Source organism: Trachurus trachurus (assembly GCF_905171665.1).
Source record: "Trachurus trachurus genome assembly, chromosome: 8".
NCBI classification, from domain to species: Eukaryota; Metazoa; Chordata; class Actinopteri; order Carangiformes; family Carangidae; genus Trachurus; species Trachurus trachurus.
In genome coordinates, this window is record NC_139905.1 from 3,980,725 (window position 1) to 4,000,318 (window position 19,594).

General features: G+C 37.7%; 1 protein-coding gene across 1 annotated transcript in view; it reads left to right on the forward strand.

The window, feature by feature from the left end:
- Positions 1 to 335: 335 nt before the first annotated feature.
- Positions 336 to 19,594, forward strand: part of LOC310989804 (plexin domain-containing protein 1-like) — a gene marked incomplete at both ends in the record, with an annotated part of 33,642 nt that continues 14,383 nt past the window's right edge. Inside the window, 2 exons of the mRNA XM_083976953.1 lie at positions 336 to 453; positions 17,524 to 17,663. Coding sequence (XP_083833079.1) covers positions 336 to 453; positions 17,524 to 17,663 — 258 coding nt within the window. The remainder of the gene's footprint in view (positions 454 to 17,523; positions 17,664 to 19,594) is intronic.

The following is a 19,594-nucleotide window of genomic DNA, read 5'->3' on the forward strand; positions in this document are numbered from 1 at the left end:
ATTACACCTGTAACAGCTTCAGTAAGAGCATTTTTCCAAACAGCTGTTGGACAGAAGGGGGCGCTACATCTCTGTCTCTCTCTCTCTCTCTGCCTCTCTCTCTCTTTCTCTCCTCAGTTGATCTTCGTACCTCTGTCATCCCCATGACAACGGAGGAGGAGGAGGAGGAGGAGGAGGAGGAGGAGGAGGAAGAGAGGGTGTAGTTAGAGACGACAGAGCTGAGTGTGGTGGAGTTCAGAGGGAAGGAGAGAGAGGGAGAGGACGGGTGGAAGAGAGGAACTGGAGGAAAGTAAGAACTGAAAGACAAGAAGAGGCAGAAGAAGAGGAGGATGAAGATGATGAAGATGGAGACGAGAGGAGTGAATCTGGTGCTGCACATCTGGCTCAGTGTGATGCTGCTGCTCTGTCTCTCTCAGACAGATGTGGCCGGAGTCTGGGCTCGGCAGGAAACAGGTGAGTCCAAGTTTAACTCCTCCTCTGGTCCTAGTTTAGTTTAGTTTAGTTTAGTTTATTAGTTTAATAAGGGACAATGTGCAATTACATTAATCATTTAAAGGAAAAAAAAAATGAAAAGATGGTTGCACCAGATTTAGCTCCCAGCTAATTTCCATCTGTAGTCCCTACACACATAACATAAAAGTGATAAAATACACAGAATACAAGCTACTATACAAAGGTGAGGCATAAACAGATACAGAATGACATGGACAACACTTAGACAACAACATGTATGAGGTAGGCAAAGTGCAAAGTGCTCATAGCAGCAAGATGTTGATTGTCATATATACTGTATGTGTGGTGGGCACACACAGTACATAACTGTATGTGTGGTGGACGAAGTGCAAAGTGCTCATAGCAGCATGATTATTCATGGTATTGATAATAATAAATAAAGTAATAATAAAGATAGAACATGAAAGTGGTAACAGTGGCAGACGTAGTAGGACCAACGATGGTAATTCTCCTGCAGAAGAATCCACCTGAGGAAGAGCAATAGTTCAAAACGTTGTCACTATTAAATTATATTTATAGGAGCCCTTGCAGTGTTTTTCATATTTTTCTCAGTTACAATAAATAAAAAATGACCAGCTATGGTCCTGGTGCAGGTCCAGGTCCAGGTGTAGCAGCTCTGTCCTGCTTCACAGACTCTTTCTGTGCAGATGTTTTGGGTCCAGCTGTGCAGGCTGGTGTTTCTCTGCAGGAGTCTGAGCTGCTGTGGCCTCTTCTTCCTGCTGCTGCTGCTGGTTGTTTGGTCTTTAACACACAGAACAACGTCAGTGACCTAGTTTACAATAAAGTTGGACAATAAAACTACTGGGATCCACAGGCATGCGACCGAGTCTCAACAACAAGCCACAGACACCGGGTTAAATTTAGAGCCGGACTTTGTTTTTCTCTCTCTGGTCCAGAAGCAGGAAGCAGGAGGAGGGAGGAGGTTCGTGTCTTCATGTCTTTATATATTTTTTTAGATTTAGATTTTTATTTAGATGTTTTTTAATTTAGATTTAGATGTCTTTCTCTTTATATTAATGCAAACATCTCATAATATATCATATAGTTTATGTCCCTGTATCCAGAGAGATGACACCTGTGTTATTGTCTTAAAACATATTAACAAAAAAATAAGATGTTTATGTTCAGAGTTGTTGCCACTGTGTTTTGAACAATTAAATATTTAATGTACATTTGCAACTTTATTAAAGTAGCAAACATATAAAACTATTTTAATGTCGACATTAATGTTGATGTATGTTCACATCCAGAAGTCTGGGCTCAACAGACTTTTGAACCCACTGTTTATAATATCAACATAAACTAACATGGAGAAATAGTAATTTAATGTGACATATGTGACAATTTAAACAAACACAGACACATAAACATATAGATATGTATTTTCAAATCATCATCAATTATCATTTTATATGGCACTTTTCATACATTGAGCAGAGGCTAAAAACAAATAAAACATTTTTTACATATAATTATAATAATAAACTTTACTTAGCATATAGAGCACTTATCAAATGAAAGTGCAAAGTGCTTAACAGAAGAAAAAAATGAGGATAACAGTTAAAACAAGAAAATAAAATCACGGGGGATAAAATAAACATTAAAAGGACAATAAAACTAGCAGGACTGTTGGAAAAGTAAAAGTTCCTGAGGGCAAACTGTTTGGGTGGGACTGGAAGCTGAAATGTATTAATAAATTCTTGGTAAGAGAGTAAAAAGTTGTTTAACATCAATAATTTCACAATCAAACCACTTCCTGATAGTAACGATTTGTTTATATAGAGAATATTTTCAATGTTCCGGATGCAGAAATGAGTAGGTGAGAAGTTATGCTTATAGATTAGTTTCCAGGCAAGTAAAGCTTGTTTATGAAAGTTTGACAGTTTAATCTGTAATTTTTCTAATAAAAAATGGGTTCCACCAACAGCATTAAATACAAACTTAGGAAAAGTGTTCCAGATGCTATCTCTCTCTCTCTTTGACTAGGTTTGCTAACCGCTGCACTTTGAAAGTATTATTCAGCATTTCAAAACTTAACACCTCCATGCCTCATTTACTTTCTTTTACTTTTCTTTTACTTTTTTCGTTTCTTTATATAATGACATCTATTCTTCCAGATAAAGTTAAATACAGTCTTATCTAATTTCTTGTAAATTGCTCCCTCACTTTATCGGCTGTTTTCGAAACCGCATACTACCGTACTGCCTACTACATACTGCGTTAGTATGTACTGTATATTGCATACTGAATGTGGGATTCAGTCTGCTACTTCAGCAGACCGACACCGTTCACACCGCAGTATGCAGTATACAAGTTTCCCAGAATGCATTTCGTGGCAACCGGTAGCGGTAGCTGTAAAACAGGCGAAAAGCTGTTTAATTTGTTATTGTTATTATGTAACTTTATTAAGTTTTAATATTTGTTCATGTGAGAAAGTAACTGTTTAGATCCCAAATATACGACCAGTTTATCCAAATGACGACTGTTTAGAAGTTTGCTCTGATGTTTTTCGGAGAAGTGAAGCTCCGCAGCGACCGGGACATCACAGAGGCAGCAGCCGGTCTGCAGAGCTGCTCGGCCGGCCAACCTCCGTCCTCATCCCCGGGGGAGAAAACGATCGCTATAATTAACTTACCCGCAGGTTTTTAGTGGTTTACCACCGGCTGGTTAAGTTATTTTTAGGAGATAAATGTTGGTCTCATTGATGAAATCTAACAGCAGTATCAGTAGCATTAGTTAGTTTGAATGTAAAGTGAAGCTTCCTGTGTGTATTGAACAGAAGAGCAGCGCTGCCTTGGGGCTCTGCAGCCTACGGACAGAAATCACCACATTTACAAAAATAAATAAATGTTTTACAATGAACTGATCAGTCTGCATTAAGTTTTATTTCATTAAACTATATAACATAGTTACGGTAGTACACGGCAAAGATACTTCACTTTGGTTGCGGTTAGACGTCAGGGGCACATTGCATTGTGGGATACAGTACACAATGTAGACTGGTCAGATACTGGAGATATTTCCCGAATCAGTACGACATCTGGGAATGTTTCGCATACTGCAGATTTAGCTTTTGTTTGCATACTGCATACTGCATTTTGGCCAAATCAGTACGTACTAGCAGTATAGTATATGCGGTTTCGAACACAGCCATCGTGTCCCCCAGACCGGTCCCTCACTTTATCGTGTCCCCAGAAACACTTCCTGTTGTGTTGATGAAGTTGTTGTCAGTCTGAATCTGCTCGTTTGAGTGTTTTCTGTGTTTTCTGAAGCTGCAGTGCGTTGAGCCTTCAGGGCCTCTGTAGTTTTGGGTCTTTCAGCAGCAGCACTGGTATAAAAAGCTGTTTTCTAAGAGAGTTTTTTTTCTCTCTTCTTATCTCCTCTGTCTGGTTCTGAGTAACGACCTCTGGTCCTGAGGGAGCGACCGAAACAACGGAGCTGAGACCTCGAGAAGTTTAGTTCAGGGAACTCCTGAATCTGGTCCAGACGAGCTGGAGACACAGAGCGAGAAAACAACCGCTACATATGAGATCAGATCACAGAGATACGCCGGGATATCATATTATGGTCTGTGGATCCCAGATCAACTCTTATTTTATAAAAGTCGTGTGCAATTTGAGTTGTGAGAGTGAAAGGCGCTGGTGTTGTAGGAACAGTGAGGAACAAACACCGGTCTGCCAGCGGAGGAGGCTCCGTCTGGGTTCGGCCTTTTATTCTCTTTTCTCTTATCAGACGATGAGAAACAGAAACAACCTGAGTTAAATCACTTCTCTGGTGTTTCCTCCTGGACCAGACTCCAGTCTCCTGTCTCAACTGTTTCACTGTGAAGTGAAGTCCAGGTTGTTGCAGCTTCGTGTTGAGTCACTTTCACTGTTTTTTTAAAAACTTAAAGCAAAATGATCAAAGTTTGATGCTTCATCTAAAGTTTAAACTCTACTGCTGTTTGTAAAAGTAACTGAGTCACCACAACTTATACATTTACATTTCAAAACCTAATTTCTGTGTCAGTTAATTATCTGGTCAAGGTCACGTTTATTCATGGAGCACCTTATAAACAACCAAGGTGCTTTACATTAAAGGGATAGTTCAACATTTTTGGCAAATTGGCCCATTGCCATAATCGCATAATCGTTCCGCCGTTCTAAAAATAGCTTGCACCGACAATTAAAGGTAACGAACCTAGTACTGCTATGCCAAAATGTTGAACTATCCCTTTAAATGAATAACAATAAAATACAGTGATACATTTTAAAAAGACAGTTTCAGCAACGACAGAGATAAATACAGATACATTCAACACACAGAACAAGTTTTTGTCTCACACAGGTCAGAAAGCCTGGGAGAAAAAAACCTTTTAAAAGAGATTAGATATTACAAAGGCAAAAACAAAAATAAAATAAAATCTGGAAGTTTTATCAACAATTTCTGTCAGAATCAACTGATCAGTTTTGATCGATGAGACATAAACAAATGATTTCTGTTTGGATTTGTGCAGAATTTTTCTTTTTTCTTTGTTTAAATGAGCGACTGTTCACGGAAATGAATAAAAACATGTGGAGTGAATGACCTGTCCATGTTACCGTGGTGATGTGATGTGATGTGAGGAGTCAGAAGAGTGAGCGGTCCGGTCCATGTTGCCGTGGTGACACGAGGACACGGCGGCGCTCAGGAACAGGAAAGGGTGTGTCCTCCGGCCGACCGCTCACAGAAAAAGAAAAAGAGAGAGAGAGAGAGAGTGAACGTTGTGGTTTTTGTTTGGTGGTTGTGAGAAACCGCTGGATGGGAGTCAGAGACCGGACCAGAACATCTCAACATCTGGACGAGCTGCACAGTTCACATCTGGACGTCTGAGCTTCTTACTACCGGGTTCAAAAATACAAACAGGAAGAAAGAAAAGGAGCCAGAGACTGTTGTTACTTCTCTGTAACAGCATCTATCTATCTATCTATCTATCTATCTATCTATCTATCTATCTATCTATCTATCTATCTATCTATCTATCTATCTATCTATCTATCTACTTTCTATCTATCTATCTATCTATCTATCTATCTATCTATCTATCTATCTATCTATCTATCTATCTATCATTCTATCTATCGTTCTATCTATCGTTCTATCTATCTATCTATCTACTATCTATCTATCTATCTATCTATCTATCTATCTATCTATCGTTCTATCTATCGTTCTATCGTTCTATCTATCGTTCTATCTATCGTTCTATTGTTCTATCGTTCTTTTCATTATTTCTATCTATCTATCTTTCTTTTCCTTCTTTCTTTCTTTCTTTCTTTCTATCTATCTATCTATCTATCTATCTATCTATCTATCTATCTATCTATCTATCGTTATTTTCATTATTTCTATCTATCTATCTATCTATCTATCTATCTATCTATCTATCTATCTATCTATCTATCGTTCTTTTCATTATTTCTATCTATCTATTTATCTATCTATCTATCTATCTATCTATCTATCATTCTATCGTTTTTTTCATTATTTCTATCTATCTTTCGTTTCCTTCTTTCTTTCTATCTATCGTTCTATCGTTCTATCTATCTATCTATCTATCTATCTATCTATCTATCTATCTATCTATCTATCTATCTATCTATCGTTGTATCGTTCTTTTCATTATTTCTATCTATCTTTCTTTTCCTTCTTTCTTTCTTTCTTTCTATCTATCTATCTATCTATCTATCTATCTATCTATCTATCTATCTATCTATCTATCTATCTATCTATCTATCTATCTATCTATCTATCTATCTATCTATCTATCATCTATCTATCTATCTATCTATCTATCTATCTATCTATCTATCTATCTATCTATCTATCTATCTATCTTCTGACCGAGACGACGCCCTGTTTCCTTAAACCAGAGCAGATTATAATATAAAAACAAATCCAGGTTTTGACATCGATTCAAACTCTCTGCTGTTCTGTTGCAATCCTCTCTCCCTTTGGATTTTTACTTAATCAAATACATAAGAATTTATATTCTCAAAAAAAAAAAAAGATGAGTTTATTAAATCAGTGTGAAGAGGATGATGTGAATGATGATGATGAGTTGTGGTCTGGACTCCTCTGTGCTTTTATTTTCTTAACAGTTTGAACCTGTTGCCTCATAGATCTGATCACTAATATCACAGTTTATTTCTCAGTTGGTTTGACTCATTTCTTGAAAGAGAAATTACATTCTCAAAACTCTAAGATCATTTAGTAAAACAGTCTAACAGTTCAGCACAACACCAAACATTTCACTCGTGTGTCAAAACTAAATTCCTTTCTCATATAAATAGTCGGTGCCCGCACAATGCATCGTCCCTTTGGCCTTGTGTGAGCACTGCAAGTCAAAATTTAGTTTAGATGTTTGGTCACTATGGCATTGACAGTGGTTATTGGACTCGGTTTTTTTTTTGTCTAGCTAAGAGAATTGTGTTATTTCTGGGTAACAAATTGAATGGAAGGGAACTGGGCTTGTGTTTGTCTAGGAAGACGTTTTGCCTCTTATCCAAGGGGCTTCATCGGTTTCAACACATCGGTCTGACTGGTGTTCACTAGTCTGACAAACAGAGGAGCGTTGCGAATTGATGAAGCCCCTTGGATGAGAGTCCAGTTGCCTTCCATTCAATTTGTTTCCCAGAAATAACGACCTGGATGAATGAGAATATCCATAGACACAATAGTGTTGTGTATAAAACTGAAAAAAAGAAATAAAAAAGAAATAGGATTTTACGGTAAGAGCAGCCTCCAAGGTTTGACATCACACATTGTACTCATGTAACCATTGTTATTCTCTCACATAGAGTAACTTCCATTCATCAGTGTAAAAAGAAAACGTATGCAGCATCATATACTGTAATTTATATACAGTGCTGTAAATAAATATATGGTATTGACTAATTTTGACAACTGAACAGACTATTTTGCATGTGATGAATGAAATGATGCTGACATGTTTTGGAGAGAACAACCATTAGACTGAGAATCAACTCAGTTTAGATCAATAAGATCTATTCTCGTTCTATCTATCATTCTATCTATCTATCTATCTATCTATCTATCTATCTATCTATCTATCTATCTATCTATCTATCTATCTATCTATCTATCTATCTATCTATCTATCTATCGTTCTATCTACTATCTATCTATCGTTCTATCGTTCTATCTATCGTTCTACTATCTATCTATCTATCTATCTATCTATCTATCTATCTATCTATCTATCTATCTATCTATCTATCTATCTATCATTCTACTATATCTATCTATCTATCTATCATTCTACTATCTATCTATCTATCTATCATTCTACTATATCTATCTATCTATCTATCTATCTATCTATCTATCTATCTATCTATCTATCTATCTATCTATCTATCTATCTATCTATCAGTCTACTATATCTATCTATCTATCTATCTATCTATCTATCTATCTATCTATCTATCTATCTATCTATCTATCTATCTATCTATCTATCTATCTATCTATCTATCTATCGAGTCATTTGCAATTTGATGAAATGAATGAGAAATTAAATTCTGCCAAGTGGTTTGGAGGTTTGTCCGTGTTGTTCTGAGAATAGAAATGAGCCAGACCAAAGGAGAAAATCTGTAATACCAATATTTCCAAAGTGTGTTGGTCTTGTGCCGGTCAATAACGTCCCTTTATGTCTTCAGAAGATGATTTATTGTGGCGTCTGTGTAGCAACGACACAACACTTCTGATGCTGACAACAGCCTACACTTTTAACCTTTGTAAGGACCAATAAGTTCATAATTTAATGGTAATCATTTCATTTAAAACAGTTCAAATTGGTTATGATAGATTCATTATAAACATTTAAAATGTATAATTTATTACAGTTTTTCTCAGTCGCTTTGGTGCTATTCTCAGATCAGAACGAAAGTTCTCATAACTATTAGTTCAACCTCCACAACATGTAGTCATTTGTCCACATCATAGTAGCAGTTTCTCCTTCCTCTGAACAAATTGCAAAGCTTTTGGGCATGTATCAGTTGCTCTCATACAATTCTCTGCTGTTTTACAACATTATCATTTGTTTATGTCATGTCAGTCAAAATGAACTATACTTTTGAACGCTGAATAGTCTTTCCCTATAAAACTAATAGTCCTCATTTCATTGCTTGAGTCATTACATACAAAATTCTTGAACTAGTTTTCAAAATCTGTCAAACTAGTTTTAAATGTTGGGAGAAGCACTGTGAATTCAATTATTCAAACATTTAGAGTAAGGAACAACAGGTATGTATGGTATTGGACAGTAATTCAGCACTAAACAATCTGCACTGCTGTCATTGTGTCAGGCATTACTGTAAGATACAGTGGGACAAGAACGTTTAGACAGCTTCACTAGAGAACAGATTTACTGTATTGTAATGTATTACAGCAACCACAGTAAAGATTTCCCATCTTTACAGTACGGTACTGTACTACAGCATTTTATAAGTAGGAAGCACTTTGACAGTATTGTACACAACAGTAATAATGGTTGATGCAGTACATGTACTGTACATTACTGTAATTTTACTCTGCATCACATAGGATTACAAGACAACCTCACAGAGGTGGAAGAGACTGAGCCCATTACAAACAATGGCATAAGGTTGAAAGAGATACAATGTAAGGATGACATTACTGTATCTTTGGGAATATTGAATCTGTTTCAATCGCTACAACTGACAGAGTGATGTAGATGAAAATGTGACTGGAACGTCTGGATGTGCAGGAATGATTTACAGTACTCTGTAGGTTCAGTTACTATATGTACTGCAACATTGTTTACGTAAAGTTGTACCCAAAGAGTGTTTCTTATGTTTGTTGTAGATGACTGTAGTGTATTTTTCCTTTGCACAATGCTGTGAACAAATCAGAATTGCAAAGAGCATATGCAGTAGAAATGTGAAACATACATATTCAGTATCTCCACTAAACACAGTAATGTGTAACTTTACTGTAGTTTTCACATGGCTGTACAAGTAGTGTATAGTGCTGTCTGGAGCATTTTCAGGTAGTATCATCACTTTTTGCATTGGAAAACACTTAGAGAATAAAGTGTCCTAATGAAAACATGACAAAGCCATTTGACCATCTTGTTCATAAACGATGGTGTCAGGACTTCTCATGTTGACGACACTGACAGTTTCATTGACATGAGTACTTGCTTTTGAGGGATGGACAATCCATTTTGAGCAAGTGACGTGCTTTTGCAGGTCATCCACTAGGTTTTGCAGTTTGTGATAATTGTTCTGAGAAATGCACTAACTGTTGTGCAAATGTTAAGAGTGATGTGAGAATAGCACCAAAGCGACTGAGAAAAACTGTAATGTGTATATGATAAAAATCTTCTATCCTATGATGTCACCTGACAGTTGTAGTTATTGGAGTCAGATAACGGTGGAGGCAACACAGTCATTTAAACAAGCGCCAGACATGGTGATTTACTTTCAAGTTTTTACAGTAAACATTATTAAATCAAAGGAAAGTTGTCGTGTCCTGTCGTTCGCGTACCAAAACAGTGCCGTTACAACCCTTTTTCTTTGCCGAAATTCCCATTTTAATCACGTTATGACTAATCGTGCAGCATTAATTCATACGGTACATTTCAAACATGGAGGCTTTTCAAAGTTTGTGATAAAACAAAAATGTCAATTAGTATAAAATAATAAGTCATTTTTCTTCTAAAGAAGCAGAGGAAGTGGAAAGATGAGACTCTTTTATATATTACAGTAACCTTCTATTTACCTTATGAGTCACTCTTTCTTTCCTTACATCCATATCTCCCTCTGTTTCTCTACATCTCTTTACTCTGTTCTCTTTCTATCTATCTATCCATCTATCTATCCATCTATCTATCTATCTATCTATCTATCTATCTATCTATCTATCTATCTATCTATCTATCTATCTATCTATCTATCTATCTATCTATCTATCTATCTATCTATCTATCTATCTATCTATCTATCTGTACCCCCCCTGGTGGCCCCCACTGTTAGTTCACCATGACAACAGTCGTGTGCGATGAACAGATGAGGTGCAGTGAGTTTTGTCACTCTGTCTGTGCAGAGATGGACAGAGTACTCGACCCCAGTACTTGAGTAAGAGTAGGCTACAAATACTACTGGTCAAAATTTACTCTGTTACAAGTAAAAGTAGCTCAGTCGACATGTTACTCCAGTAAGAGTAAAAAAGTACTTGCTTTTAAAGGTACTTTAAGTAAAAGTGTAAGAGAGTAAGAGTACATTTCTTATTTTTCACATCAATGAATTACTATAATTGTTTCTAAATGAATGTAAGGAGCTTTTAACTCTTGTTTGTGAGAATGAACTCTTTGAAAGCAGCTGCACTGATGTGCTGCTTTTAGGGGTTAGGGTTTCCTTCTCTGACAAACACAGCTTGTGTCCAATAGGATTTTAGAAAAAAAGAGCAGACCTGAAAGTAACGAGTACTTTTCAGCCTTCCTAGAAATTAACTCGAGTAAAAGTAAAAATATTTGTCTTGGAAATGTATTCAAGTAAGAGTAATAAGTACCAAAGAAATCTAATACTCAAGTAAAGTACAAATCCATTGGATATATAGGCCTATAGTAGCCTACTCAAGTAAATTTACTCCGTTACTGTCCACCACTGCTGCTGTGTTTCACTCCTGGGGGGTGAGACGTCCTGAGCAGATATGATGAGCTCTGACTTGATAAACCCGCTGCAGCTCCTCCCCAGCTCGTCTTCTTTTACTTCAGTGTTTATCTGCAGAGCAGCGTGGACTCTGTGTCTGAGCTCATGGATGCCTCAGCAGGGCGGACGCTGCTCTGACGGTCGATCGCACACTGAGCTTTAATAAACTCACACACTGACGCACAATCAAAGGGTGGAGAGAGACAAACACATGTCTGTCCAGACGCTGTGGAAGACATCGCTGTGTAACGGTGATGATGGTTAACACAGATGAGTTGAAGGTCCCACACCCTGCACCAGCACCACACAGGGCCGGGAATCAGATTAGCTTCAAATACATTTAAAACACATGTAAAAGTAACATTATGCAAATATGTTGAATTGTGTATCAGTAAAATCTAATTCTACTATACATGCAACGGTAGAAACTGAAACAAATTAACTTAAAACACTCCTAAACCTGAGCGTTTATGTTCATGTTTATATTTATGTCGGTCTGTGTTTGCTTATTACAGTATATTGTCACACATGTTACATTAATGTATAAACCTGTCAATATATATTGATATTACTGTATAAACAGTAAAAAAAAAAGATTGATAGCAGTTTCCCAGAATATAAAAATACATCAACATTAAAAAGAAAAACGTTCAGTTTATAGTTTTTTAATATGTTTTAAACTTACATCTTCATTTGTAATTAGGCTATGTGACACCACAGTTACAGATTTACATTTATAGTAAAGAGAAAATATATAAAATCTAAAATTAACTACAAAATGACTTACGATTTAAAATTCACCATTGAAAATACAAAAACAAACATATGTAGGCCTACAGCATTTAAGCATGTAGAATCTTTATGTTTGCCGTTGTAATAAACTTGCATAGCCTATATAAATTCAGTGTTTACTTTAATAACGTTAACACTGCAGCTCTGGTTTGTTAATTGCCTCATTAACATGGGCCTGTAGAATAAGTGTAGTAGACAGTGGGCGGTGCGGTGTGTGTACACAAACCTCTCTGCTGCTCTAAACATGTGAAACTGGGTAGAGGTTGTCAGACGGATTATATCCTACAACTTGACTTTTCATATCCATTTTGGGTTGGGCCGGGCTTCTGTCTTATTTTACCATGCCCCCCCCCCCCTCCTCCTGGTAAGTTATTTCAATTTTATGAGAATCTGCAAAACCTCAAAATCTGTTTTTTAATCACATTTTATTGAACGTGCAACCACATGTTAAAAAAGAAAGAAAGTCTGTTTTAGTCCTTTGCAGTAAGTGTCTCACGCACAGACTCAGACTCCCTCCACCAGGATGAGTCAGAAATAAAACTAAAAAAAGAAAAAAGAAAAAAAAGGGTGTCTACATGTTTTTCGTGTTGTGAACAAACTGTTTCATAAATGTATCTCTTACTTGCTTTTGACCTATGACTCACTGGAAAATCAGAAAATATCAAAATATTGGAATATTAATTCAGATTGATGTAAAATAAAATCAAAAAACAGCACATAAATGTTAAAGTTATGAAAAGTAAGATGTTATTGAAACTTAGCAGCCCACGGCAACACACACAACTGCTGCTTAGGATAATGAAAAGAAAGAAAAGTTATTTTTTGTAATTTAAGCAAAAAATAGATTTAAAACACTAAAAAAGACCGTTGTAGGTGAAAAGTTAGCTTCCTGTAGAAAATGTAACGGTTTCCATGGAAACAGCAGGTAGCTACCCACTGAACCAAGGTAAGGTAACCTGGGCCGTTTATGCGTAGGAATACAGTAGTTCAGCGGTTGAAGAAAAAATAGTTCCAATTAAAAGTTATGTTTGCAAGAGAAGATAAATCGCTGGAAATATTCTACATGAAGCGAACATTTGATCACTGGTCAGAAGTTGAATTGTTAAAGTATTATGTGTTTTCAAAAGTGTTTTTTTTCCTACATCCCCCCCTGCCGAACTACCGTATTCCTACGCTGCGCACAACCGCACTGATGATGAACTAGACACACAGCAGCGGCATAAAAGAAAGTTTCTTTAAAATGTCTTTTTAAAATAACCCGCCGAAACACACCTAATATGCTTAAGTGTTGGAGTAATGTAGAATATTTTCTGAGGTTTATCTAGTTCGCGCAGCACTACGTCTTTCCCCATTCCCAACCGCTGCACTACCACGTCCCAACCGTTGAAAGGAAAGTAGTGCCAACTGCCAAAGGAAAACCAAAGGAGTGCTGCTAAAAACTGTTTTTCTTCACTGATTTAACTAACTTATTCATTGCTGACAGCTACAACGCCCCAAAGTTTGAGTTGAACCAGATCAGTTTTGACATTCTTGCTTAAAAGGTTAAAGTTATCCAACGGTCAAAAGCAAGACGACAATGATGATGATGGGCCGGTTACTGTGTTTGTGTTCTTGCGCAGGAGGGGAAACGATGAAAACCGCCATGTTTTCTGGTCGGTTTTCTTCTACCGTAGTAATGGACCGTTTTGTGAGATTGTTAAATGTTTATTTGAACCAGGTGTGCGGGACAGGGACAGGGATGGAGCAAACACTTCAGGTCAGTGCTGCTGTGTGTTTTTCGTGCTTTGAGTTCACTTTACAACCACAGTTATTATGTTGAACAGAGCTGCTGAAGCTGAAGCAGCCAGCTAGTCAGCACCTCCATGTGGCTGCAGGTGGAGAGTTAACTTAACTTACCCACCTGCATCACAAACTACAGAGCAAACAAACACATAAAGAAACATAGATATCTGTTAAAAACACATTACGGATAATGAGTGTGTGAGCTTGGGCTTCCTAACCGGGCCATGACTTTAGACCCGGAGGAGTCGCCCTGCTCAGCTGGTTTTTAATCTGCTCAGTTTGCCGAGACTCCCGCCGAGAAGACGCCGGAGCAGAGAGCATCTCTTCGCGGCAGCCGGGCTGACCGCGCTCCCGGTGCCTCCCCGTCGGGAAACTGAACCATGACGGAGTGGCTCTCTTGGCTTTTTTTTTTTCCTTCCCCTTCGCTTCGTTAACGTTTCCTTCTACGCAACATTCACCTCCCGTGGTTCGCTGAAAGCCGACAGATAAGAGGAGAAAACAGCGGACGCTTTGTACGGGAGGCAGAGCCCGGAATTAGGGTTAGAAACAACACTCCGCGGAGAGCTGCGGGCTGTTCCGGGGTTTATATAGACGTCTGCTCGTGACGTCAGCGCGTTCTACCGTAATGCCGCTAAAAAAGCTGCAAATCACCGTAAAACTCTCTAGATGGATAAAATGCAAATGCAGCATATAAAACAGAACAAACTATACAAATGATACAGATATAACGACGTATGTGGTTTGTACAGACAAATGTAACAGTAATGGGAGACATTACACGAAATAAAAAAAATTTTTTGGAAAAAGTCATATTAGTACCACTGTCACTAGTATCACTAAAGTGGAAGAAAGTGCCATTTCAAAAGATGTTTAATGTGCATTTTTATAAGAGCACACCCATTTGGGCTATATATGTTTTATAAATTAGGAAAAGCCACTGACTTGACATAAAATGATCACATTAACAGTCTTTTAACAGAGGAATCGTGTGGATTTATTTAATGTGTTTTGTAGAGATCAATGTTACAACAATGAAAGACATTACACAACATTTTCTTTTGCAAAAAGTCATAATATTATTAGGACCACTGTCACTAATATCTCTAAAGTGGAAGAAACTGCAATTTCAAAAGATGTTTTATGTGTATTTTTGTAAAATATATTGCAAGAGCACACCTATTTGGGCTGTATATTATTATTTAAACCTTTATTTAACCAGGTTTGTCCCATTGAGATAAAAAATCTCTTTTACAAGAGAGATCTGGCCAAGAATGGCAGCACATATAAAACAAAGTTTCAGCACATTCATTGTAACATAAACATAGACATAAAAATAACAAATTACAAACAATCTAATTTACAAAATCAGATAGAGATCAAATAAAACATTTGCACTTGATTAAAACATTCTACTGCAATGTCTTGCACTCAAATAACAAAACACAACTCCGCCCACACCAGTACATCTTTCCTAGAATGAGGGAATCAATTAGAAGCTCCATTAAATGCTTCTTTAAAAAAGAAATATATATATTTATATAACTGTACACCTTTATAAAACAATAAAGGAAGCAAAAACCACTGACTTGACACACAATTATCACGTTAACAGCCTTTAACAGAGGAATGTGTGGATTTATAAAAAATAATGGACTCACTACAACTAGTATCAAACTGTTTTGTTACAGATGGACTTGGAGGGTGTTTCTATATTTATTTTAGATCAGTTTTTATCTGAGTGGAAGTCGCCCCGAGGTTGTTGAATCTGGCAAACTTCACCCCTCGGTGATGGATGATGTGGCGTTACCGCGGCAACCTGGAAACAAGCTATCATAACAAGCTGCCAGAAACGTTATGAACGGTGTTTTAAAAACTCTGGAGCGCTCTGTGGATGTTGTAGCGTCGCAGCCAGAACAAGGAGCTCCTCAGTTTATCATTATTTTATTAACCTTTTAAAACAACATACTGTCTCTATATTACACGCTGCTGCTCTCTTCTTACAGAGCCTTGGATGTTTTTATGAGCCACACAGAGATGTTTTTTATGTTTTATAATGCACCATTACAGTAATTTATAACTTGATTTCACAACTGTGAGGCGTTCACTGAGTTATCTGCTGTTTACATCTGTCGGCCCCCAGCAGAGTCTCCTGCAGTCTGTCTGGAGAGTCTCTGGATGTTTAAAAGTGAAACCCAGAGTGTGGTGGAGGGAGGTTGTGGTGAAGTGAAGTGAAGCTGCAGCGTCAGCCCTCCTCACTTTGTTTGGACGATGGGACAGTTTCCTCTGAGCTCCACTCGTCCTCGTCTTGTTTCTGTTTAAAATGAGTTTATTGATCTCTCTTTTTATCTGCTGATATGACTTGTTTTGAGTTTTGGATTACTTGTTTTTTTTTTGATGATATTCTCTTTTGTTAGTTATGTTTAAATGCTTATTTGGCTCATTTAGTTTGGTGCATAGTTGGGCCTGTGTTTAGAAATCTAATGAAATGTTTCTCTCTTATCTAATCTGCACTATCACTCCTACACTGTATGTTTTATTATTATTATTGCAGATACTGATCATATTGGTCATAAACTGTGTGTGTATGTTTCTATTCACGTTCATCCTGATCACTAAGACTGATCCTGGGTGTGTTGGATTGGACTTTATTGTCCCGTAGGGCTCCAAGCCGCTGCATTACACAGTAAACTCTACACAATACATACTGTAACGTACACACACAGTGCTGCTTCTATACAATACATATAACATAGTGAAACCAGTCAAATAACAGCACATCAGATTCTGGATTAAGGACGTATGTTGGGTTATATTTAGTTTTTCAGTTAGATTTTTTTATTTCAGTTCGGTTTTAGTGAGTTCAACAAGTGATGAATCAGTTTTAGTTTAGTGGAAAAACAAAGAAAAACTCCAGTTTTATGTAGTTTTTATTTTAGAGGAATTGACTAGTTTTTATTTAGTCTTAGTCTTAGTTGTAGATTTTATTTAGTCTTAGTCTAAGTTGTAGTTTTTATTTAGTCTTAGTCTTAGTTGTAGTTTTTATTTAGTCTTAGTCTTAGTTGTAGATTTTATTTAGTCTTAGTCTTAGTTTTAGTTTTTATTTAGTCTTAGTATTAGTTGTAGTTTTTATATATCTTAGTTTTAGTTTTTATTTAGTCTTAGTATTAGTTGTAGTTTTTATATATCTTAGTTTTAGTTTTTATTTAGTCTTTGTTGTAGTTTTTATTTAGTTTTAGTTGTAGTTTTTATTTAGTTTTAGTTGTAGTTTTTATTTATTTTTAGTTGTAGTTTTTATTGAGTCTTAGTTGTAGTTTTTATTGAGTCTTAGTTGTAGTTGTTCAGGTTTTAGGAGAAAGCCTCTGTCAGACCTCTGAAGATGAACTTTTTAAACCCTTTTAGTTGCATCCATCCCATAATGTTCCCATCAGTCCTCATCAGGTTCCATTCACTCTTATCTACCTGTGGCCTTTTCTTCCTGCAGCTTTAGACATCGACAAGAAAACTACAACTAAGCTGCTGTTCTCTGATGAAACTTTACTTTACTGCAGTTTAGCATCAAACCTGGAGTTTATGGATTTTTTGTTTTATTTCAGTTTACCACATTATTTTTTCACTGCTAGTTTTAGTTTTAGTGAACTATAATAACTCTGGTCGGGTCTTTTCCTCTCTAGTCTGAAGGTGTTTCTGCTCTTTCTCCTCTGATGTTCATCCTCTGTGACAGGTGGTGACGGTGACGGTGACGGTGTGATGTCACGGCCGCGGGTCCCGAGGTCGTCCGCGGGTCACGGCGCGCTGAGCCGGGCGGTGTCGGGCGGCGGCCTCACCATCGACACGCTGCCAGACAACATGACACGTGTAGTGGTGAGTGTGTGTGTGTGTGTGACTGTGACTGTGTGTGTGTGTGTGTGTGTGTGTGTGTGTGTGTGTGTGACTCTAATGGTTTGTGGCGTTGTGTTTTGTGTCTGGCCTCTGACACGTTGTGTTCGTGTTAAGAGTGGGAATCGAATGCTGCACACGTTCCTGACAGCTTAGTGCCTCCATGACACTCATCATCTGAACGCCGTCGCCAGTGATCAGTTACATTAATGTATGTAATTAATTAATTTAAAAAAATGTAAATGTGTAGCTAATTAAACTACAGCTGCTTTTGGAAATTTTCATGATTACAATTTTAGTTACTTGAAAGCTCAGATTTATTAAAGGGGACATATTCTGCTTCTTGACATGGTACCTTGATGTCTAAAAGTAATGTTAGTAACATGCTTTGGCCAGAAAAACCAACAGATTGAGTACAGCTGGTTCTCTACACACCAGTTTCACAGCGCTGCTCTAAACGGTCGGTTTAGAACCTTCGCTCTGGTAGCTGAGATAACCACGGGAGCTTGTTAAAGCAGAAGTGAGTGATATATTTGTGTTAATATAAGTCTTAAATAGTTATATCTTCTGACAGCAATCACTTCTATAGAGTGTTTGGTCTGAAACACGGGTCTGTCAGTCACTCTGCTCTGCTCTGAGCCCAGGAGAAAACATTTATCGTATCCTACAACCTTTATCCAATGAGGAGAGAGAACGGCATAAAGGGCTGTGTGTGCAGCCAAGGGATGCGCGTGAATGTGGTGACGTAGGGACGAGGACTGTTATGGTGCGTTCAAGGCAACTCGTAACTCGTGTTTCGAGTTCGATCTGGTGCGAGTTCACGGGTCGGAAGTTACGAGTGGCCGTTATAGTGACTTTCACCGGTAAAACAGGTCGGAAAAACACGAGTGGGTTGCCTGGAACGCTACAAAGTCGTAAGTCGTGACTTGAAGCTGTAATTTACGGTTTCAAAAGCCTGCCTGGAACGCAGCATTAGCCAAAACGACCGGATCGCTTACTTCTGCTTTAAGACAAAGGTCCGAACATTATAGCGCAGCGCAAATATTGTTTTTCTACACTGATACTGTACTTTAAGACGATGGAAGATGTTCAGTGTTTACAGCTGTTTACACGGTAAAAAGAGGAACTGAAGTTCTTTTATCGTATCGTCTCTATGTTGTTTTAAGTTACTGCTGAAGGTTTAACACACTGTCAGGTCTGAAAATGTGAAAATGTTTGAGAACAGCTGAGAGCATTCATTTAAAATTACGTAACCTGTTGTCCTGGGTCAAGGAAGGACGGACGAACGGAAAGAAGGAAGGAAGGAAGGAAGGAAGGAAGGAAGGAAGGAAGGAAGGCAGGAGGGACAAAGGGAAAGATTGGAGGAAACAAGGAAGGGAAAAAGGAAGGAAAGGCACAAGGAGAGAGAACATCGGGTCAAAAAGGAAGGAAGAAGTAAGGACGAAGGGAAGGAAGCAACAAAGGGAAAAAAGAAGGAAAGAAAGATGGAGGGAGGGAACAGATTCGTTCAAGAAAGGAAGAAGGGACAGAAGGGATGAAAGATGGAAGGGAAAAAGGAAGGAAGGAAAGAAAGATGGATGGAGGGAACAAATCATTTCAATTGGATCAAAAGAGGAAGGAAGAGAAGGACGAAGGGAAGGAAGGAAGGAAGGAAGGAAGGGAAAAGGGAAGGAAAGAAAGATTGAGGGTGGGAACAGATTTCATTCAAGGAAGGAAGAAGGGAAAGAAGGGATGAAAGACGGAAGGGAAAAAGGAAGGAAAGAAAGATGGATGGAGGGAGGGAACAAATCATTTCAATTGGATCAAAAGAGGAAGGAAGAGAAGGACGAAGGGAAGAAGGAAGGAAGGAAAGAAGGGAGGGAAAAGGGAAGGAAAGAAAGATGGAGGGAGGGAGGGAACAGATTCATTCAAGGAAG